Source organism: Typopeltis vanoorti, chromosome 17, assembly GCF_054136105.1.
Source record: "Typopeltis vanoorti isolate ZY-2024b chromosome 17, IOZ_Tvanoo_1.0, whole genome shotgun sequence".
Classification (NCBI taxonomy): domain Eukaryota; kingdom Metazoa; phylum Arthropoda; class Arachnida; order Uropygi; family Thelyphonidae; genus Typopeltis; species Typopeltis vanoorti.
The window spans coordinates 36487388-36510716 of NC_143565.1; the positions used below are offsets into that span (position 1 = coordinate 36487388).

General features: G+C 36.2%; 1 protein-coding gene across 1 annotated transcript in view; it reads right to left on the minus strand.

The window, feature by feature from the left end:
• The window catches only part of LOC150097295 (2-oxoglutarate and iron-dependent oxygenase domain-containing protein 3-like), an 85475-nt gene that overhangs the window by 13327 nt on the left and 48819 nt on the right, over positions 1–23329 (minus strand). Inside the window, exons 5-7 of the mRNA XM_090407347.1 lie at positions 21131–21190; positions 10399–10552; positions 9763–9886 (exon numbers count right to left, since the gene is read on the minus strand). Coding sequence (XP_090263473.1) covers positions 9763–9886; positions 10399–10552; positions 21131–21190 — 338 coding nt within the window. The remainder of the gene's footprint in view (positions 1–9762; positions 9887–10398; positions 10553–21130; positions 21191–23329) is intronic.

Here is a 23329-nt window from a genome sequence, read left to right on the forward strand (position 1 = left end):
GTGGATGTGCAAATTCAGGGAAACTAGATTTGATAGGGGGGGGGGGGAGTGGAGATAGTCCTTATGGAGGCAGTTGAATGTAAGAATGAATATAATATGCCAGAGCAAATAAGGACAACAAATCTGAGTGGGATAGTTAATATAAGGCATCAAGGTAGGGTTGGGGCGAATGGGGGTCTTAAATTCATGTACACTAATACTAGGAGTATTAGGAACAAGAAGGAAGAGTTTTTGGCCATGGTTGGCACTTCCAGACCACAGGTTATAGGAATTAGTGAAACATGGCTGACTATAGATGATATAACTAGTGGAATTGAATGTGATGGGTATAGTGTGTTCAGGAATGACAGAGAGAATAAAATGGGGGGAGGAGTATTGTTGATGATAGCTGATGAGCTCCAGCCAAGGAGAATAGTAGTTGAATTGCAGGATAGAGAAAAGAGCACATTTGAGGCCATTTGGTGTGAGATTGTGGCTAGCAGAACTAAATATACAATTGGGTGCTGCTATAGACCAGGTGATGGAAAAGATGGTGGTGACAGTATGCACAAGCAAATAGAAGAAATGGGTGGAAGGAGGGTAATTATTATGGGAGATTTCAACTATGGTCGCATTGATTGGAGTGAGGAGAGGACACACGGGAGGAAGGAACTGGATTTTATGCGGTTATTAAGGGATAACTATCTGCGACAGCATGTAATGGAAAATACTAGGGGTCAGAGAGTGCTTGACCTAGTAATTACATCTGAGGATTTGGCTATAACAAATATGACCACATTGCCACCAATCGGTGAGAGTGATCATAGGGTCTTAACTTGGGAGGTGGCTAAAGGTGTAGAATTTTCAATTAAGACAGGGTACATGTGGAATTATCGGGCTGGAAAGTATGACAAGCTTAGGAGTTTGATTGGTTCAGTGCCATGGCATGTACAACTGCAAGGACTAGAAGTTGATAGTGCATGGGAGGTAGTTAAGAAGTGCTTGCATGAAGCAATGGCTGACTGTATACCTAGAGTCCGAATAATAAATCAAGTAGGGGTTAAATGGATGAATAACACCATTAAGCTTGAGTTGCAAAAAAAGAAACAACTATGGAGGGAATTTAAGGAGAAGGGTGACCGGCAGGCACATGAACGGTATAAAGTGCAGGCCAGAAGGGTGACGAGTGTGGTAAGAAAAGCAAAAAAGGATTACGAAAGAACATTGGCCATGCAGGCTAAAGAGAATCCTAAATAGTTTTTTAGATATGTAGCAAGTAAAAGGAAAAATGTACATGGCAGATTGATTTTAAAGAATGCCGATGGTAGGGAGGTAACTGAATCAGTTGAGATAGTTGAGTTACTGAGTGAGCACTTTGCAAAAGTATATCATCCAGGTGGTGACATTGCAGAAACGAATAAACCAGTAGATTATACGGGAATTGTGGTTAATGAAGTGGAGGTGAGTAGTCTATTGCATAACCTCAATGTCAATACATCTGTGGGATTGGATGGTATACCAGCTCGTGTTGTACGAGAAGCAGCTAAAGAATTGTCAGTACCCTTGACCATTTTGTTTAATTTGAGTCTCGGGTCTGGGTTAGTCCCGAGCGGGTGGAAAGAGGGGAAAATAGTTCCACTGCATAAAGGTGGTTCCAAGACTGCTGTTGTAAATTACTGACCGATTAGCATATCAGGAATCATTGTCAAGGTCTTAGAGAAAATAGTCAAGAGGAAAATACAAGATTGGATAGAAGAAAATGGGATACTGTATCGGGGACAGCATGGTTTTGTGAAGAGTAGGTCATGCCTCAGTAACTTGCTCACGTATTATAACACAGTGACGGCTGAACTGGATAAGGGTAATGGGTTTACGGTGATTCTACTGGACCTTGCCAAGGCCTTTGACAGGATTCCACATGGAATTCTAATCAGTAAATTGCAGCATATGGGAATGGACATAGGGTTGGTGAGATGGATAGGAGGGTGGTTGACGGAGAGATATCAGAGAGTGGTTTACTCGGGAGTAGAGTCCACAAGACGGCCTGTGACTAGTGGTGTGCCACAAGGATCTGTTCTTGGACCACTGCTGTTTAATTTGTTCATAAATGATATAGGAAATGGTCTGAGAGGAACAGTTCATTTGTTTGCGGATGATGCGAAGTTGGGTAGGGCAATAGTGAATGCAGATGACGTCAAAATTTTGCAGGATGATTTGGATAGATTGGAGGTCTGGGCTAAGGAGAATGGATGTCAGTTTAATGTGGCAAAATGTAAGGTTATGCATTTTGGGGTGAAAAGATTGGCGGCAGTTTACTGCATTGGTGGAACCCTGCTCCAGGAAATTGATGAGGCACGAGATTTAGGAGTGTTGGTAGATAAGGAATTGAAATTTAGGGGACACATTGCAAAAGTGACCAAAACAGCACATCAAATCATTGGTTGCTGAAGAATACGTTGACAAGCAGAGACAAGCAGGTTATTGTTCCTCTCTATCGAGCCTTGATAAGACCCCATCTAGACTACTGTGCTCAGATTTGGTCACCTAGGTTTCTTCTTGATGGGGAGGAGGTGGAGAGGATCCAGAGGCGAGTGACCAAGATGATAGCAGGTCTGTGGAATGAACCGTATGAGAACAGGTTGAGGATTTGTGGGTTGCAAAAATTGGTTGATAGGCGGAGGAGGGGAGATATGATTGAGACATTCAAATTACTGAAGGGTTTCTATAAAATTAATTCAGAAGATATTTTTGAGAACAGGGCTGGTTGTGGGAAGACTAGGGGACATCCATGGAAACTGGGAAAAAGTGTGGTTAGTAAAGGTGTTAGAGCTGGGTTCTTTACTTTTAGAGTAGTGAATGAGTGGAATGCGCTCCCTGAGTCTGTGGTGGATGCTGTGACAGTGAATGAGTTTAAGGCGAGGTATGATAGATACTGTATGAATGTCAAATAGTTGTGATGAATATGATTTGGGGCCTCCCTCGATGAGTCTAATGACTCCCTGGAGTTGCCCGTAATAATAGTAATAATAGTAATAAAAAGAAATTATTAGGAAATCCACCAGGGAATTGGAAAACGTGGAAAAACATTTGTTTAAACTTCGACAGGATAAGAAAAAGGATGAGAACAACAACAGGCAGGAAAATACTGAACTTGGTAATCAAAATATTAATAACAACAAGGTAAGTCAGTTAATATCTAAGAAAAAAGAGGTGATATTGTATGGTGACTCAATTTTAAAATTTGCACTTGCCGAGGGAGTGACCACTTCTAGTTTCCTGGGAGCGAAAATTAAAATTATGACAAACGTAATTGAAAACCAAAAAAGAAATGTAAAAGAAATGGTAGTGTTGGTAGGAATTAATAATTTAAGTGGTGACAAACATAGTATGAGAGAAGATATGAAAGATCTGTTGGAAGAAGCGAGAAAGAAATGTGAAAGAGTAAAAATTGTAGGATTACTACCTAGATATGATAGTACTGAGTTAAGAAGGAGGGCGATGATAGCAAATGATTTCACGCACAGGCTATGTAGAAGATATGGATGTGAGTTTTCAGACGTGTGGGGTTTATTTGATGGCAGAAAAGATTTGTATAAGAATGATGGCCTGCACTTGAATTCATTTGGCATCAGAAGCCTGGAGAAATTACTTCTTGCTTTGAGACAATGCAGAGAGTCAGGGAAACTAGAACATCAAGGCAGGAATGGGAAAAATGTGTGTGAAAGTTTAGCTATGACATACAAACGTGATAAAGATATAAATGCCTTTGAACATGGTTATGTATGTCACGTAGGAGTGAAAAATGCTTTTGGTTCGGACCTTTTAAGTATGTCTGGGGAGGGAAAAGAGAAAATTTTAGAACAAGACCAAATACATTGCATATCTAATTATAAGAATAGGCTAGGTCGTAATTTATTATGTCTATACACAAATGCCAGGAGCATTAGAAACAAAGGGATTGAGTTTGTTGCTTTATTGAATATGATGTAGCCCAAGATTGTTGGCATTAGTGAAACCTGGCTATCAGCATCAGATATGGTAAGTGGGATCGAGTGTAACAGATATACTATTTTTAGGAATTACAGAAGAAATAGGAGAGGAGGAGGAGTGCCACTAATGATATCAGATGACTTAAGTCCAGTTAGGGTAGAAATATAAGAAAACAATGATCGTAATGTTCCATGTAACGATGAGTTTGAGTCTATTTGGTGTGAAGTGGAGGTTAACAGAATGAAATATATGGTGGGGTGTTGCTACAGACCTGGCAGCTCAGTTGTAGGCGATGAAGAAATGCATCACCAATTTATCCTTATGGGTACCAAGCAAATGATCATTATGGGTGACTTTAATTTTCCAAACATTGATTGGGTAGAAGAGAAATCTCATGATCAGAAAGAACAGGAATTTATTGAATTGTTGCAGGATAACTTTCTCAGCATGTGAAAGAAGGAACTCGAGGTCAAAGAGTGATGGATTTGCTCATAGCGTCAGAAGGGATCTCTGTCAAGAATATAGCTATTTTACAACCAATTGGTGACAGTGTTGATGCTGTTGTTTCTTAGGAAGTATCTACTTGTATTGAAACTCCGATTAAATCAGGCTACATGCTGAATTACAAAGCTGGAAATGATGATCAACTTAGAAGAATATTATCTTTGGTCCCATGGTATCAGTTACTGAATGGAAAAAATGTCAGCAATGCATGGGAATCTTTGAAAAAGTGCTTGAATGAGGCGGTAGTGTTCGAAGGTTGGGTGTGAAATGGATGTGCAGCCTTATTAAGCTAGAAATCCACAAGAAGAAGATGATATGGAAAGAGTATCGTGAGAATGAGAGTGAGAGGAGTTATGAAATATATAAAACTCAGGCCAGAAAAGTAACGAGTATTGTGAGAATGAAAAGAAATTGGCCATGCAAGCTAAAGGCAATCCAAAAGAATTTTATCGTTATGCCACAAGCAAAAGAAAGAATGAATGTGGAAGAATAACTTTATTGAATGCAGATGGTACACGAGTGTCGGAAGCTAAGGAGATTGTTCAGTTAATGAGTGCTCACTTTGCTAAGATATATCAACCAGGTGTGGGTAGCATGGTGCTACTGCTATGTTGGATGAAGAGTTACAGGTTCATGAAAATGAGGTTGAAGAGCTCTTGCATAACTTGGATAAGAATTTGTCAATAGGGACAGATGTTCAGCTGAATTGGCTAGACCTTTCACACATTTGTATAACTTGAATCTCAGCTCAGGAATGATACCAAAGAAATGGAAGGAATGTAATATAGTTCAATTGCACAAGGGTGGTGCAAAAACTGGTGTGTCTAGCTACCAACCTATTAGTATTTCTGGTATGGTAGTGAAGATTTTAGAGAAGTTAGTAAGAACTCGTATACAGAAACGGGTAGACAATCATTCTATACTCTGCAGGGAACAGCATGGGTTTACTAAAGGAAGGTCATGTTTTAGCAATTTGCTCATATTTTATAACAATGTTGGATTTTGATAATGTTAGATTTTTCTAAGGCATTTGATAGGATACCACATGATAGGCTGTTGCGTAAACTGGAGAATATGTTATTGGAACATAATCTATTGACTTGGATCAGGGAATGGTTGACAGACAGATATCAAAAAGTGGTATACAGTAGGTGTGAATCTGCCAGATTTAAGGTACATCACTGGTTACCTTCAAGCAGGGTCTATCATCAGATTAACAATTGTTTGCTGATGATGCGAAGATAGGCAGGGCAATCAGGGATGTTACTGATATTCAGCAATTACAAAATGATTTCAATAGACTGGAAATCTAGGCAAACGAAAATGGCTGTCAGTTTAATGTTAGTAAGTATAAAGTTATGCACTTTGGCGTGATTAGAGATCCAGCGGCATATTATATAAACGGGGTTATGCTACAAGAAACTGAAGAGGCAAGGGATCTTGGTGTATTGGTGAATAAGAATTTAAAGTTCAAAGGTCACATAGCAATAGTTGCAAATACAACTCAGAGGATAATTTCTATGCTGAAGAGAACCTTGACATGTAAGGATAAGGAAGTCATTTTGCCTCTTTATAAGGCTTTGATAAGACCACACTTGGATTATTGTGCACAGATTTGGTCTCCCAGGTTTCAAGGGGATAAAGAAGCTGTGCAAAGAAGAGTTACAAAGATTATATCCGGATTATGAGGACAGATTGCGAGTATGTAGATTACAGATTCCAGTTACAGGGTAACTGGAGAAAGAGGGGTGATATGATAGAGGCCTATAAACTTTTGAATGGGTGTTATAGCATTTCAAATGATGAAATTTTTCGTTATATGGAAGGTGGGGAGAGAACACGGGGTCATCCATGGAAGTTAAATTTATTTGCAGTCAAGAAAGGGGTAAGGGCTAGGTTTTTCTCCCAGAGAGCAGTGAGTGAGTGGAATAATTTGTCCTTAGGGAGAGTGAGTGCATCTAGTGTAAATGAATTTAAGGGAAGGTATGATAGCTGGGTTGGGTAATTTACAGCCTCCCTCAATGAGTCCTTGACTCCCTGGAGGTCTCAGATAATAATAATAATAATAATAATAATATATGCAATAGCAACTAAGTGAAAAAAACTTTCAACAACTAGCTCTAACCCAGAGTATTTTAATAATAAGGTGCGATACCTTTTGACTACTTTTATATGGGAAATATATGACTTCTGCATTACTTCAACCTTGGTATATCTTCTGGATCTAACTTCCAGTGATGAGATCTCAATAAAGGTCAAAACAGTCTGGGTAGTGGCCCTTCCCATAATGCATTACGAGATAGAGAGGCAATTGATGTGAAGTCATTTGGCTCTATATACAAGTGGCCCAATCATGATGCTACTTCACATGCAAATTTTGTTTGCTTACACTTGGATAAAGGATGAAACCAAATATATAATTTCTTGACATCTTTAACTTACATTAATATCACTATAACACAGATCGTAAAAAGTATATACCATTATTAGATATGTGAAGAGCCAAAGGCTTATACCATATTTGCCAGCATATAGGATGCACCCCCCTTTTTTGTACACATTTTTTAGGAAAAAAACTTTATCACTGAATATTATAAAGAATTTACAGTATTTCAAATATAAAGTAATAAGTAGATCTAGTTTCAACAAATACCTAATCTAACTAGGAAAGAGTACCCACCTTTTAATCGTCAAAACCCAGAAATTCACCTCCAGAGCTAAATGAAGAGACACTTCAAACCTCTTCTGAATCAGAATCTGAGTCCTCATACAACAAATTGTCCTCTGTACCATCCAGTGCATTACTAATTCCACACTTCTTAAATGATTTAACCACTGTCTTAGTTTTCACAGCATCCTATGAAGCTTTGACCCACTCACAAACTTGCGAAATGCTGGGCTTCTTCCTGATGGCATAACCTCAAAATTGGAAGACTGCAGCCAGTGTTCCACTTCTCCTTCACAAATCCCTTAAATGGTTTATTAATACAGACATCTAAAGGTTGAAGCTGACTGGTTAGACCTCCTGGAATTACAGCTAACTGAGTTTTCAATTCCTTGAGTTTATTTGTAACATCGTCTGTTCTGCGAGAACAAAACTGATCCCATACTAGCATGGCAGGCTTCTTCAACAGTCCACCAGGGCACCTAGACCAAATTTTATTTATCCATAACTTTACTCCTCCTCCATCCATCCAGCCTTTTGCGTGAAAATGTACAAACACTCCTTTAAGCAGTTTTTCTTCCTTTTAAAAAAGAAAAGGGTATTCCTTCCTTTTAAAAATCAATAATGGCAGCAATTTTGTTCCATCACACAGGATAAAACAACCATGTAGTGAGTTTTTTCGTGTCCCAAAGTTTTAATAGTAACACTTTTAGTGCCCTTGGAATCTACAGTTTGAGGGGACATCAAAAGATCAAAAGTCGGCAGAACCTTGTCCATGTTTCCTATTTGCGCAAGTTCAAAATTTTCTTGTTTCCTTGCGTTAATGAGGAATCGATGAAATTCAGTCATTTTTTCTTCATATTCAGTTGGCATCTTTTGTGATATTTTTGTTTTAGTTAGCATACATAGCTGGTTTCTCTTCATGAATCTTGAACACCATGATGTTGATCCAGTAAAGTTGGCAATCCCTCTGTTAGTGGTTATTGCTTTCGCTTGATGAATAATCGTTTTTGTAGACTGAAAGTCCCACTTTTCTGTGGTCTAAAATCCAAGTATTCAGTTCTGCCTCAAGTTCTGGGCATTTTGCAGTTCCACTTCGTAGGTTACGTTTACTGTGAGTTGCTTTTTTTAAATCCTCTTCTTGATTCCACCAAGTTCTTATCATTTTCTCAGTTGGGGTGTTCGAAATGCCTCTCTGCAGCCCTGTTTCCATGTTCTTTAGCATATGCAATCACACGTAGCTTGTATGCAATATTGTAACAATGCCGACGTTTTTCAGCCAAAATTTGCCAAGAAATTTAGAGAAAATTTAACAGCAGAAATTTATCACCATTCACAACTGCGACAACAATCGGAAAGTTTAAACAAACAGGACACAGCTGTGATCATCGATGACAGCACATGTGCATCCACTGAACTCTACGTCAGTGTTTCTCAAAGTGTGGTACGCGTGCCCCGTGGTATGCGTGCCCCTGGGGGTATGTGAAAGATCTTCAGGGGGGTCCGTGGCAATTTTCGGCTATGCTTCATTAATGCATAGAATAAAATCCAACGTATCCGTGAAGTTCGAGATCGTAAAACGTTCTTATTGTATCACTGAATAAGGTATAGAGACATCTGCAGGCTGTGCAATATGTTTCTCGACAAACAATGCAATTAGAAACAACTGGGATAAAAACGGCACTAACTAATTAATCGCATGTCCCCCCCCTCCCACGGAAAATGCTGTATGACTCAAGCAAAACCACATGTTGCCGGTGCAACATATGGTTTTGTTTGAGTGAACGTGTTAAAACGAAGAAATATATAGTGAATGTGTTTCAGATATTATATAAGGAATTCGGTTGAAGAGAATTAGCATTTCAACTCAACTATTGGCTTGTCTTTGTCATTTAGTAGCACGATCTTTTGTTAATACCACACCAATCACATGAACGCAGATGTCTGAAGTTTGAGAAGCAATGCTCTATGTAACTGGAATGCTCTCTCACACACCACAAGGAAGCAATAAAGAAATTGCGTAACTCGGAACAGAGAAAATTTCCAGAAATGAAAATAATAAAAAACTGAGTATCGGCGTATAAGATGCATCCTGTTTTTCAGACCTATTTTCAAAGAAAAAAAGTGTGTCTTATATGCCGGCAAATATGGTATTTTAAAAGCCATTTCTCTCCAAATTCTTCTTGGCATCATTCTTATAAACTAAAAAAGCTCACTGGGGACCCATGAAATAGTTTTTATAATGGAAACACTGGACTTTTCTGGTCGTTTATTTGTTTACAGTGAGTGAGTGAGTGTGTGATAAGCATTTCTTATAGTAAGAGTACAACTATACATGCATATCAATGACACAGATGATTTTCTAAGGTAAGACCAATTTTTTTTAATAAACTTTTACTGATATCTACTGATGTTTCCAACAACAACAACAAGTTAATATAATGAAGAAATTCAAAATTAAAAAAATAATAATAATAATAAAAATGTCGGTCATTTTGGTACCAAACTTTCAGCAGATTTAACAACATATCCATGAATCATGTGTATTCTGTACATGATGCATATTAAACTCAGAATTTTAGATAAATCCAATGAAAAAATTATGAAAAGAAAAAATGACTTACCCATTTTGGGCTCAACTGATATATTTGCATGTTTATCAGTGAAAAAAAAGCGTCCTCCAGTAAAATCTTTGTTATAATCTGCCAGATACAGCAAAGATGTATAGTGAAATGATGGATATGTTTCCTGATAAGGGAAAATGAAAAACCTCCTTGACTTATTAAAATTGCACTGCAGTCATATTATAAAATAGCTTTACTTTTCAGTATTTAAATTTGAAAATCAGATCAAAAGCTAAATATGTAAAGAAATTGTATCTTATGTCAAACATTACTGCTACTGCTGTTGGTCAATTACAAATATTTTAGGCTTTTAAAGTTTCAAAATGTTTTGTCACTATTTAAAAATTTAAAACTCTCATATTATTAATTATGCCAAGATTTCTTCTTTATTTTAGAAATTATGAAAATCTGAACATAACATCAAAAAAAAAAAAAACATTACCGTAAGAGAAGCTGTTAAAATGGAACTATTGAGAGAAACCAATTATAACGGTTTTCATATTCAGAAAATTTAAAAGATTTTTCTAAACATGCATAGAACTTTCTACATATTTTAGAAGGAACTGAAATTCGAAGTGAATTTTTGATATTCCTGTACTGTAAAAATAAAAATAAAATAAAATGATTTTTGTCTACCTTATCTGTGTGAACATGCCAATATTCATCATGAACAGTCTTTGGCGGTCTTGAATTCATCTCAGAAAAGAAAGTTGGATGAGTAAGATAGAGCTTCTTAGAATCAACACCAAACCGAAGTGCTATCATCTGATGAATTTTGTTTTTCACACTCCTAAGAGAGAAAAAAAACAGTAATTATTATTAGTATTACAGATAGTTCATGGAGTCAGAAGATGCATCGTGGGAGATCCATTATTCACACAAAACCTATCATGCATCTCCTTAAACTCATTCACTGAACCACCTCAGGCAACCCATTCACCACTCTCAAAGCAAAAAATCTAGTTCTAACACTCTTGCTAACCATGCTCTTACAATTTCCAGTGGTGACCCCTTGTTCTTCTGCAGTTACTGAAAAAAGTCTTCAGTGTTAATTGTATAGCATTCCTTTAACTTATATGCTTCTATCATGTCTGCTCTTTTTTTTTGCCTATCAGCTAATTTTTGAAGAACAGGCTGATGATCTATTCTCATAAGGAGCATTCTACAGACCTGCCACAAAACTTTGTCACTTGCCTCTGGATCTTCACTACCACTTCTTCATCCCCACCGAATCCAGATGTGACTTTATTAAATCCTTATATAGAGGAAAAATAACTTTTCTGTCCCTTTTTGTGTGCTCTTCAACAACCACATAATCCGATGTGCTGTTTTGATTGTAAACAGTCATTTACCTTTGCCCATATACTACTAGTCTATTTAAGTCTTCCTTCAGGATCTCTGCATTCCCTTCATTTACCATTGTGCTTCCCAGTTTAGCATCGTGAATCATTTCCTATATCACTGATATACAAATTAAATCAAGTACTGATCCCTGTGGTACACCACTGGTCACTTGCCATTTTCATAATAAGGTGTGATACCTTTTGACTACTTATATATGGGAAATTATTATTATTAGACACCTCCAGAGAGTCCAAAGACTTATCGAGGGAGAGTGTGTGCCAACAGCATCGAACGATTGGTCCCCTTCCAACTACTAACTGCACTCAAACTTACTTAACTGAGCCATTAGTAGCAGAGGCTCTACCAATCGACCAACCTTTGCAACTCCTGCATTACTTCAACCTTGGAAAAGCTAGTTTAAGATCATAGGTACAATTTTGAGTAATTATATTAAAGAAAATTATAATAAAATTACGTAAATGCTATCATAACGATGTAAACCATCATAAGCTAAATTGCCATCTGTGGCTTCAATAGTAGTCTATACCTTTTCCTCCAATACTAGTATTTTATGATTCTCCTGGACCATGCTCTTACAATTTCCAGTGGTGACTCCCCTGTTCTCTCCCTTCCTGCAGGTACTCAAAAAAAAAAAGTCTGTCCTCCATAAACAACTCTTTGATATCTGTCCATCTGTGTCTGGACAATTCATAGCCAACAATTCATCACGGAGAAAATTCACAGCATGGAAAATTCATCACGTAAGAAAATTAATCATGGGAAAATTCTTAACAAAAAAATAATAATTTTATGTATTATTTATTATTTCAATTATATTCATCATTCTAAAATTTTTTATTCTGTATAAAGTTATTAATATTCTTTCTTACTTAGATACTACAGGCTCTGTAGATTGAATATTAATTTTTATAAAACTGGGATAGGGTGATTAGGGAGAAAGGTACCATATTTAAGAATATTTAGAGATAATAGTTATTTCCAACTAATATTTATAATTAACTATTTACATATTCCTATTAACTATTCTATTAATAGATAGAATAGAATATTTATTCTTCTAACCATTCACTATTTTTCTGTTCTACAAATTCAGAAGGTGAGGTGTTTCAGTTACCGAATACACATGTATTTTGAAAATCACTGCACTTTTCCTGCATAGTCAAGACATCTTATATGCTGCTATCATTGAAAAAGCTAGTTTAAAATCATAGGTACAATTCTGAGTTAATTATATTAAAGAAAATTATAACAAAATTACGTAAATGCTATCATAATGATGTAAATCATCATATGCTAAATTGCCATCTGCGGCTTCAATACTAGTCTTTACCTTTTCCTCCAATCAATATTAGCATTTTATGACACTAAGAAATTTTAAATTTAGTCTTCTTTACTGAAAAAAAAAATAATAATAATATACACACACATGGATGGATGCTCCCAAAGTGAAATACGTAATTAATTACTTCTCTTGAGAACTCGTTCAAAAATAAATTGTAATTAAAAATATCATGTTGTTAACAGCTAACTAGATAGCATACCCTCTCCCATCAATGAGCTGTGGATTCAAAACTCGCAACAGGCATGGATGTTTGTAATTGTTATTAGGTGAAAGATGAATTTCTTTGTCTGAGAATACTAGCATTGGAAGAAAAGGTAAAGACTAGCATTACAACTGCAGTTGGCAATTTTGCTTATGCTGATTTACATCATAATGATAGCATTTACATAATTTCATTATCATTTTCTATAATATAATAGCTCAAAAGCATAGCTATGATATTAAACTAGCTCTGCAAACGATAGCAGCATACAACACATCTTTCCTATGTAGGAATAGTGGAGTCATTTTCAAATTACATGCATATTCAATAACTGAAACACCTCATCTTCTGAGTTAGTTCAGATAAAATGTGTATGTATATCACATCTGGATGGGTGTCTAAGTGTGCAGAAAAATAGTGAATGATTGGCAGAATAAATATTCTTAAATGTGGTACCCTTTCTTCCTAAACCACCCTATTCCAGTTTTGTAAATATTAATATTCCATCAGCAGAACCGATATAGTATCTAAGAAAGAATATTTACACCTTTTTAAGATGAAACAGAAATTAGGAAACTCACCAATCAATAAAATATTACTTTCACTGTATAAGAATAAAAGTATTATGAAAATCTAATTAAAATCTAAATAAATAATACATAAATAAACTATATTTTGTGAAATTTATCTTGCACTGCATTTGCTTTTCATATATCGATATCAATTCAATATCATTTTAATTTTCTAGCAAATAACATTTTCTGCAAATTTTTTCTGCGATTAATAATAGTTCATGTGATGAATTTTCCCCGCAATGAACTGTCCATGAACCATGTCCATCAACCACCCCTAATCCATATCACTAGATTCGTATCTATTGACATTTGCTCCAATTTATGCAAAATAGTTCTATGTGGAATCTTGTCAAATGCCTTTGCAAAGTCTAGTAACATCACTGAGTAGTCATTTTCCTTATCCAAAACTCCATTGTCACTCTATTACAAAAAGTAAAAAATAAGTAAGGCAAGACTTGCCCTTCACAAAACTATGTTGTCCCTTATAGAGCATCATATTCCTATCCACTCAGTTGTGAATTCTGACTTTCACCAATTTCTCCAATACCTTAACTATCATTCTTGAGATGTTGACTGGCCTATAATTTGCTACTTCTGTCTTGGAGCCTGAAGCTTTTATGCAAATTGGACTGTTTTGCTTTCTTTCCACTCCACTGGAACTGTCTCAGTACTGACGCTTAAATTAAGCAGCTCAGTCTGAGAAGCTGGTAACTTGCACATTCACGTAATAGGAGCCAACATGCCATCTAATCCCATGGATGTGTTCACACTGCAGTTTTGCAATATTTTAAGCACCTTCATTTCTTCAACCCCAATTCTCCCATCAGTCAATGTCACATCCTGCATTGCAATGTCACTACCTAGACTGTACACCCCTGCTAAATGCTCACTCAAACTTTTTAGAACTGGTTATGAATTAAATTAATATTGCTAAGAAATTATATTATTGTTTAATCCTTTATCCAAGTGCAAGCAAACTTTGCATGTGAAGTATCTTCACAACTAGGCTACTTGTATAAAGAGACTAATGACTTCACATTAACTGCCTCACTATCCCATAATACAAAAGCACACATTCTTTTTGGGTGTGCAGAATCCTATGCATTATGGGAAGGGCCACTACCCAGACTGATTTTTCAACCTTTACTGAGGTCTCATCAGTGGCAGATAGATGATCCAGAAGAGATACTATGGTTGAAGTAATGCAGAAGTCACATATTTCCCACACACAAGTAGTGAAAAGAAGTAACACCTTATTATTAAAATACTCTGGATTAGAGCTAGTTGTTGAAAGTTTTTGTTTTTTCCCCACTTGATTATAAATTAAACAAGAATATAATTCCTTGGCATCTTTAATCCTTTATCCAAGTGTAAACAAAGTTTGTACATGAAGTACCTTCACAATTAGTCCATTTATATATGAACATTTAACAAATAGCTCTAATCCAGAGTATTTTAATAAGGAGTTACACCTTTTCACTATATATGACTTCTGCAATACTTCAACCTTGATATCTCTTCTAAGTCTATCTGCCACTGATGAGACCTGAAATAAAGATTGAAACTGGTCTGGGTAGTGTCCTGTCCTGAAAATACTTCAGGACAGTGCAAACTTTGTTTGCTTACACTTGAATAAAGGATTAAACCAATAATATAATTTCTTGGAATCTTTAATTTATAGTATGTATAGCCAAGTGGAAAAACTTCCAAAGGTTTCTTGCATCATAGTCAGGATTCGAATTCAGGTTTTTCCAACCAAAGGATTTGTCTAGACCAACTGAGCAATGGAAACTCTTACAAATTAATATAGTAATTATAAAAACCAAAAATTAGTAAATTATGTTTATGTGATATTTTTTACAGAACATCTGCAACATTATTGGTGCAACATTTCAAACATCCAAACAGGATTCTAAGATTAAGAAAATCTGAGATTTATCTTGGTATCAGCAGCTGGCACAGCTAAGTAGTAGTTTGAACAGAAAAGGACACTACATATTCAACACCAAACACGAAGATTAATTTCTTGATAAGAAAGGCAATTTCAAACTGAGTTATATGGGTAAACTTCAAGATGGGGAAATAGACAATGAAATTTATTTGTGCCTGTGATCCAAAAGAAAGTTATCCTAAGGAAACAGCAGAGTAAGAAAGGACACCCACAAGGCATACAGGAACATTTTGGGAAAATTTGAAGAAAATGGCAATGGTAATAAAAATGGTAAGTTCCTGCTAAATTTCTGCTCAGGATACAGAATAGTCATTACTTACACCATGTTCCAACATAAAGATGTGCACAAGTTCACATGGAAAAAAGACAAGGAAAAAAAAGCCTCATTGACTATGCTATTGTTGATAGTGATATCTTCATGCTTGTTCAGGATGCAAGAGGATTTGAAAGTGATTAGCACTTAGTTTTAATCAGGATAAAAATTCATATCACACTGAAAAGAACAACATATAAGAAAGTTGAGCAACTTTTAGAGGTAAACCGTTATAAACATTATTCAAGAAAAATGGAACAGTTCAAAAACAAGAACCAAACCTTGACGTCTGAGTGGCAAATTGAAGAAAACACTGATTAATTCAGTGTGGATAGAAAAAAAAAATCATATTGAAAGCTATTAACAAAAAAGTCAGCAGCTTCCCCAAAAAGAATACAGAGAAAAATGTAAGACAGCTAAACAAAAGTCATAGGAAGACCAGTAAGAATATCATCATTAATTTCCTGATTACATACCCCCTAGAGGTGTTCAAGGCCACTATGATGGCACTTTATAAGTATATGTTATTAAATCTCCTATCAACAATTTTCCTCCAAATTAGTCTATTACTTGTCAGCACTCCAATACTGTCATATCTAATATCTCATGCTTCTAAGATTTCTGATAATCAATCCACCTAAACCTTCTACTGGGCCTCTTTCTTGCCGTCGTGGCATCACACATCTGTTCTGCTAACCTTCTCTCACTCATTCTGTTTAATTGGTTATACCACCTTAAATCAGAAATTAAAGATGCTAAGAAATTATATTCTCAGTTTCATCCTTTATCCAAGTCTAAGCAAACAAAGTTTGCATGTGAAGTCACTTCATGACTGGGTTACTTATATGTAGATGCTAATGACTTCACATTAATTGGCTTAGTATCCCATAATGCAATGCACCTATTCTTACAGACATGTATAATGCTATGCATTATGGGAAGGGCCACTACCCAGACCAGTTTCGATCTTTACTGAGGTCTAATCAGTGTGTGAAACAGACCCAGAAGTGATACCAGTGACTTCACATGCAAACTTTTTTTGCTTGCACTTGGATAAAAGATGAAACCAAGAATATAATTTCTTGGTATTTATAATTTATAGCATAACCAACTGAAAAAACTTTCAACATCTATCTCTAATCTAGAGTATTTTAGTAATAAGATGTGACACCCTCTGTCTACTTGTATACGAAAATATGATTTCTGTTCTGCATTTCTTCAACCTTGGTATTACTTCTAGGTTTGGCTCCCACAGATGAGACCTCAATGAAGGTCGAAACTAGTCTGGATAGTGGCCTTTGCCATAGTGCATAGCATTATACATGTCAGTAAGGATATGTGCATTGCATTATGGGATACCAAGGTGTATAGAGGCTAATCACAAGTAACCCAGTTGTGAAGTGACTTCACAGACAAACTTTGTTTGCTTACACTTTGATGAAGGATGAAACAGAGAATATAATTTCTTGGCATCTTTAATTTATAGTAAAAAACCAAGTGAAAAACTTTTTAACATCCTAGATCAGCTCGGCTCACACAATCTTGAATGCTAGCAATGTCAAGTTATTTTCTAATAACTTTATTTTTAATATGATTTTGCCATTGATGACGTACTCACTCCTCTCATTTTTCTTAAAGCACTGATATTGAGTGCTTTATTTCTAACCTGCTCTCAGATCTGTAATTAAAAATGGGTTTGAAGAGTATCTTGTATACTGCTAGTTGGGTGTTTTGGCTAAACTAAATATAAACTCTAAATTTATTCAAATGGCTTTCCACCCTACTAGCTTTGCTTATTTAGATGGCTATTTCCAAATTTAATTTTTCATTTTCACTAAAAACTGCACCTTAATAGTTGAAAGATTTTAATTGTCCTATAGATTCTGCACTGAGAATGCAGCTGAAGTTTTCTATGTTCCTGCTTATTTTCATAGTTTTGGTCTTTTTGTTGCTAAAAGCTAAGTTGGATATCTCAAATTCTAATATCAGATAGATAAAGATGGAGATAATGTGCATCCATGTCTTACCTCGATTTTACATCGCACCATCTTCCTTTATTTTCTTCAATTCTAACTGCTGACTGTTAACTTACATTATGCAGAGCAATACATAGTCTATATTTAATATAGACTATGTATTGCTCTGCATAATGTTACATTTTTCAAACAGAATTGCAGTTTTGAAAATCTATTCTTTGGGCACCTTGTAGTATGCCTTTTCCAGATCTACAAAACTTAAGGTACAGATCCTTGTCATATTCACATGATTTCTCAACTATTTGTCATAAAGTGAAAATCACATCTTGAAAACCACCATTTGGCCTGAACCCAGTTTCTTCTTCTCCAAGTTTCTCTTTCACAAGTTTTCTCAATCTCTTTTCAAGTATGCTTGCATAAATCTCATCTGTACTACAGCAATTATTATTATGTGACACCTTGTAGGAGGCCAATGACTCATCTCAGGAGGGCACTCTACTCCACTCCGCTACAAACATCACCCCATCACTCATTACTAATTAATTCTCCTGCTACACACAACTACTACCAATGCCATCTACCACCCATCACCTCCACTAACAGTATTTTTAGTCTGTAAATTGCATGTGTTCTCAAGACTGTTTTGCCTGTAATTCACCTTTATTCCTTTTTTTTTTTTTTTTTTTTTTATAGATAGAAGCTATGACAGATCTACTCTAATCATCTAGAATTTGATCATCTGATTAGGCCCTCTGAATTATGCAGACTTTTAGACCTCCATATTTGAGAATTTCTGGTTGAATACCATCTATTTCAGCTGACTTTCCACATTTAAATTTTTTGATAGCGTCTACCTCAAGTATTGATATATATTCATTTGCATTCCTCATAAATTTTCTACCACTGTTCTCTCACTGCTTGTTTTGTTTTATCAATCTTTTAAAATAATTACTCCAGATATCTTAGGATATCCTTATCTTAGGTTTTCATGTTACCTTTATCATCTTTGATTCCTTTTACAGTACTCTTTCCTCCATTTGGATGATATATCCTTGCAAAGTGGTCACTCAGTAACTCAACAATTTTATCTGCTTCTGTCACCACCAGCACTCATTAAGGTTATTCTTCCTTTTACTTGATGCATACCAAAAGAATTCCTTGGGATTTCCTCTGGCCTGCTTGATTAGATTCTTCTCGTAATCTGAATTTGACTTCCTTATCATGCTGGTCATCTTTTTTGGCTAACCTTCATGAGGTTGCTGGTCACCTTCATCCTTATTTACCCTCCACAGCATTTTCTTCTTCTGTAGTTCATGCTTAATGATATTACTCATCCATCCAACTCCTACCTGGTTAACCCTCCTTACCTTAGGTATACAATTTAATACTGCTTCCTCTAGATACCCCATAACTATCTCCCATGCACTACTAACATCCCTTTCCTTTGTAGGGTTTTATGTCATGGCATAGATGCAAGCTTCCTCCTAAGTTTGAATCACCTGCCTTGTAGTTCCACATATACCCCTTCTTGACAGAATATGCCTCATGTTTTATAATCCCAAAGTCAAGGTCCAATTGACCAGGTCTAACACTCTCACACTCAGAGTCCCCCTCCATCAAATGCTGTCTCAAGCAATTATCTCTTAGTAGGTGTATAAATTACATTTCCTTTCCACCATGTGATATTTCTTTCTTCCAGTCTATACAACCATAGTTGAAGTCACCCATAATGATCTCTTGACCTGCACTTGTTGTACTAATTTGCCAATGCATATCTTCCAAATCAACTCATCTCTGAAACCTCCAGGCCTATAGCAGCAACCAACTATATATTTTGTCTTACTGGCTTGTTTCTCACACCAGACTGCTTCAAATGAACAGCCACCCTCCCACCTATCTCTTATTCTTTTTGGCTACAATTCATCTGCTATCATCAGCAGCCCTCCCCACCATCCTATCTTCTCTGAAAATACTAAACCCTTCACATTCTATCCCTGTAACTACATCATCTGCTGTTAGCCAAGTCTCCCTAATGCCTATAACTTTTGGCAAGGTTGTACTAGCCAATGCCAAAAACTCTCTTGTTCCTGATACTTTGGCATTAGTATGTAGGAAATGCAGCATCCCTTTAAGAACCCAATCACCTTAACTTCCTGAATTGACTACCTATTCAATTTCTGCTTGAGAAACTAGATTCTGCACTTGGACCGTCTAGCACTCACTTGCCACACGAGCCCCTTCACACACACACACACTCAGGTGCTCCTACCCAAATTAATTAAGTTTTCCTGAATTTGCTCTTCAACACGCTCAGTGAACAAAGCTCTCTCTCTCTCTCTCTCTCTAGATGCCTAACACCAAAACCATTTAGATGCAGTCTGTCAGCATTATACAAATCCTTCTTTCCATCAAGCACAAACAACAGATCTACAATCCACAAATCCTATATCATTCTTTCTATAGAACCTTATTATTATTATGGGCGACTCCAGGGAGGCCCTAAACATCATGTCCACGCAACTATTCGACATTCTCACAGTATCTATCATACCTTGCCTTGAACTCATTCACTGTCATAGCACCCACAACAGACTCTGGCAACTTATTCCACTCATTTACCACTCTAAAAGTAAAGAACCCAGCTCTAACACCCTTGCTAACCACACTCTTGCACAGCTTCCATAGCTGTCCCCCTAGTTCTCCCACCACCAGTCCTGATCTCAAAAATATCCTCTGAATTAATCCCATAGAAACCCTTCAGCAATTTGAATGTCTCAATCATATCTCCCCTTTTCTGCCTATCCTATCAATTTCTGCAACCCACAAATCTCATAAGGTTCATTCCATAGACCTGCTATCATCTTGGTCACTCGCCTCTGGATCTTCTCCACCTCCTCCCCATCAAGAAGAAACCTAGGTGACCAAATCAAAAAGAATCATGCCCAACATGGGGCATGATTCTTTTTGATTTGGTTATGCTTTCTTCTTTTCCACAACTGCCTCTAAGTTTTGATTATGCTTTCTTCTTTTCCACAACTGCCTCTTTTACCCTACTTAAAACTCGGCAATGATCACTTTCAATTTCAAATACTCTATATACTTTGTGTCTCAATCAATGTGAAAATATCGTTATCAATGATAATTATAATCAATAAGACTTTTTATTTTTTCTTCTTTCTCTCCACGTGAATTTGTGCACTTTTATGCTAGGTGATAGTGATGACTAGTCTGCTGTATGCCAAATGAACAAGTTTGTGAAGTGTTGTCAGATAGAGTTGTAATAATTTGTCTAACTCCTACACACACACACACACACACACACACACACACACACACACACACACACACACACACACACACACACACACACACACACACACACACACACACGCACGCACGCACCTATTAAGAGCAAAAATCAAACAATTTAATAAATATATAAATGAATGAAAATTATATGCTCAAGCTCGATAAACATTCATCGCATATATTAATTGCACTGTAATAACAGATAATAAGATTGTTTTATTTTCTATTTCACTATCCACTCACAGTATTAGAAGTACTACTATACAGAATTAAAATAACATTTCATGTTTGTTTGGCATCACTATTATTATTCTAACAACAAGCACTGAACTAACCTATACATTCGAAAATCATGTTCAGTAAATACCGGATTCTTGCCCTCTGTCTTCAGCGTTCTGTAATAAGATATATCATTTTATATTTTTATACACACACATCATTATATAACTATCCTTAATAAAAATAATATTAAAGAAAAATCTTCATTGTTGCAACGAGATCTAAATATAGGTAACTCTTGTTATACATGTGCTTTCATTATCCACATTTTTGCAAATGCATGATTTCATTTTGGTGTTTCCTATCCAAAGTAATGGAAGCTTCTGTATACGTGCCTTGTTTTCTACCTCAATCCACAGCACTCAGTATCCATTGTGTCCCTACTGCATTACTGGTCTATGAAGTTACTGGTCTATCCTTCATCATCATCATCTTCCTTATACCCTCTTCTATCTTGTGGTGTCAAGGGTCCATTGATCATCGGACCTCACTCTGTTTACAGGATAAGGTGGTCAGCCTTATGCCCCCGTGTATCCTATGGCCTGTAGTGCCGAGTTCTCAAGGCCAGTTTTGCCTGCTTTGCGGGATGAAAAACCCCAGAATAAACTGGGGAAAAAACCCTGCTGTCCAAGCCCAAGACTGGCTAACTTGGCTATGGCTGAGGTAGATCCTTCAGCTCCTCACGTCACCGATGGGAATCGAACCTAGGACACTCCTTCCCCAGGCATATGGTCACGAAGCACATAGCCACTAGGCTAACCGCGTGGGCTGGTCTATCCTTAAATATACATATTAAATATACATATAAAGATTAACAAAAGATGAAAAGCAACTGACACCATTTGTTGCAAGTTGCAGGTGGTTCAACTGCTACAAGAGTCATTATGGATTCCACAATCTCAACATGACCAGTGAGACTGCAGTTGTGAATCACATTGCCTCTAAAGAATTTCATGTCATGATTTCTTCAATGCAAAGATAGTAGAAGAGGTTATACAGGTGTTTAACCTAAATAAAAGTTTTGGAAGCATATGCCAGTTTAAAGCTGGCTAAAACCACTGCACTTTATTTTTTGGAGACAATGCTTCTGGTGACTACACAATATGATCTCTCATGGTGTATCACTCAGAAAACCAGTGGTGAATGAAGGGATATGTAAAGGCAAGATGGCCTGTTATTTGAAGACTGAATAACATCGCAGTGAATTTCCGTCTCCAAATCACAGGCATAAAATACTGAATATTTTATTCACTGCTCTTATACCTTAATATGTATGAAAAATAGATATATTTTCAATTAAATTAGTCTCAAAAGATTGAAATCTTACTTGTTTCAGAATGGAACTTCTATCACCCCATATTATAAGCCTCCTGTTTTCAAAATTTGTGGCAATTCTCTAAAATGCACCCCCCCCCCTCCAAGCATAACAAGAGTTAATTGTACAGATTCTAGTCCCAACATACATCAAAGTAAGCAATAGCACACACACAAAAGAAAAAAAAAAGGATTAAAATATTTTAATTCAAAATATTATTTCAAATCAAAGAATGAACACAGAAAAATTTTAGAATATGATGACAGTAAGAAAGTAATGTTTTGTATTTTCTTTCTTTTAATCTGAGTATGGCAGAAGGTATTACATGTCAATGAGTAAACAGTCGTAGTCTTGTTCCACAGATGCAATGGTCACATAAGTATTTCAAAATGGTAAATGTTATCTATGAAGCAGAGTAGCTGAATCTGGAGAGAAATACAATGATCAATACAGAATAGTAGTAGTAGAAACTGAAGAGATGTTGCAGAAAGTAAAAAATTGCATCAATAGAGTTTAACTCCCCCCCCCAACACACACACACAACAAAAAGCCACTTCTCGATGACAATGTTCGACCTCACACCAGTTTGTGCACAAGGGATGGAATTGCAACTTTTTGTTGGAGTGATCTTCTCCATCCAATCCACCTTGATCTGGCACTGAAAGATGAATTTTGAGGATCCAACATAAGAGTAGACTTTACAGGGTCAGCATACAGCATCTCACTCAATGATGGCCAAAGTATATACAGAATAGTGGAGATTTTGTTAATAGAATGCTCATGAAATATAAAGATTATTAATCCATGTAAAAACATTGTTAAATAAATTTTCTGGAAAAATAAAATAAATAGGACGTACTACTTTCACATTACCATACAAGCAGAATGTAAAATAATATTAGGAAATATTTCAGCTATGTATGAATTATCAAGAATACAT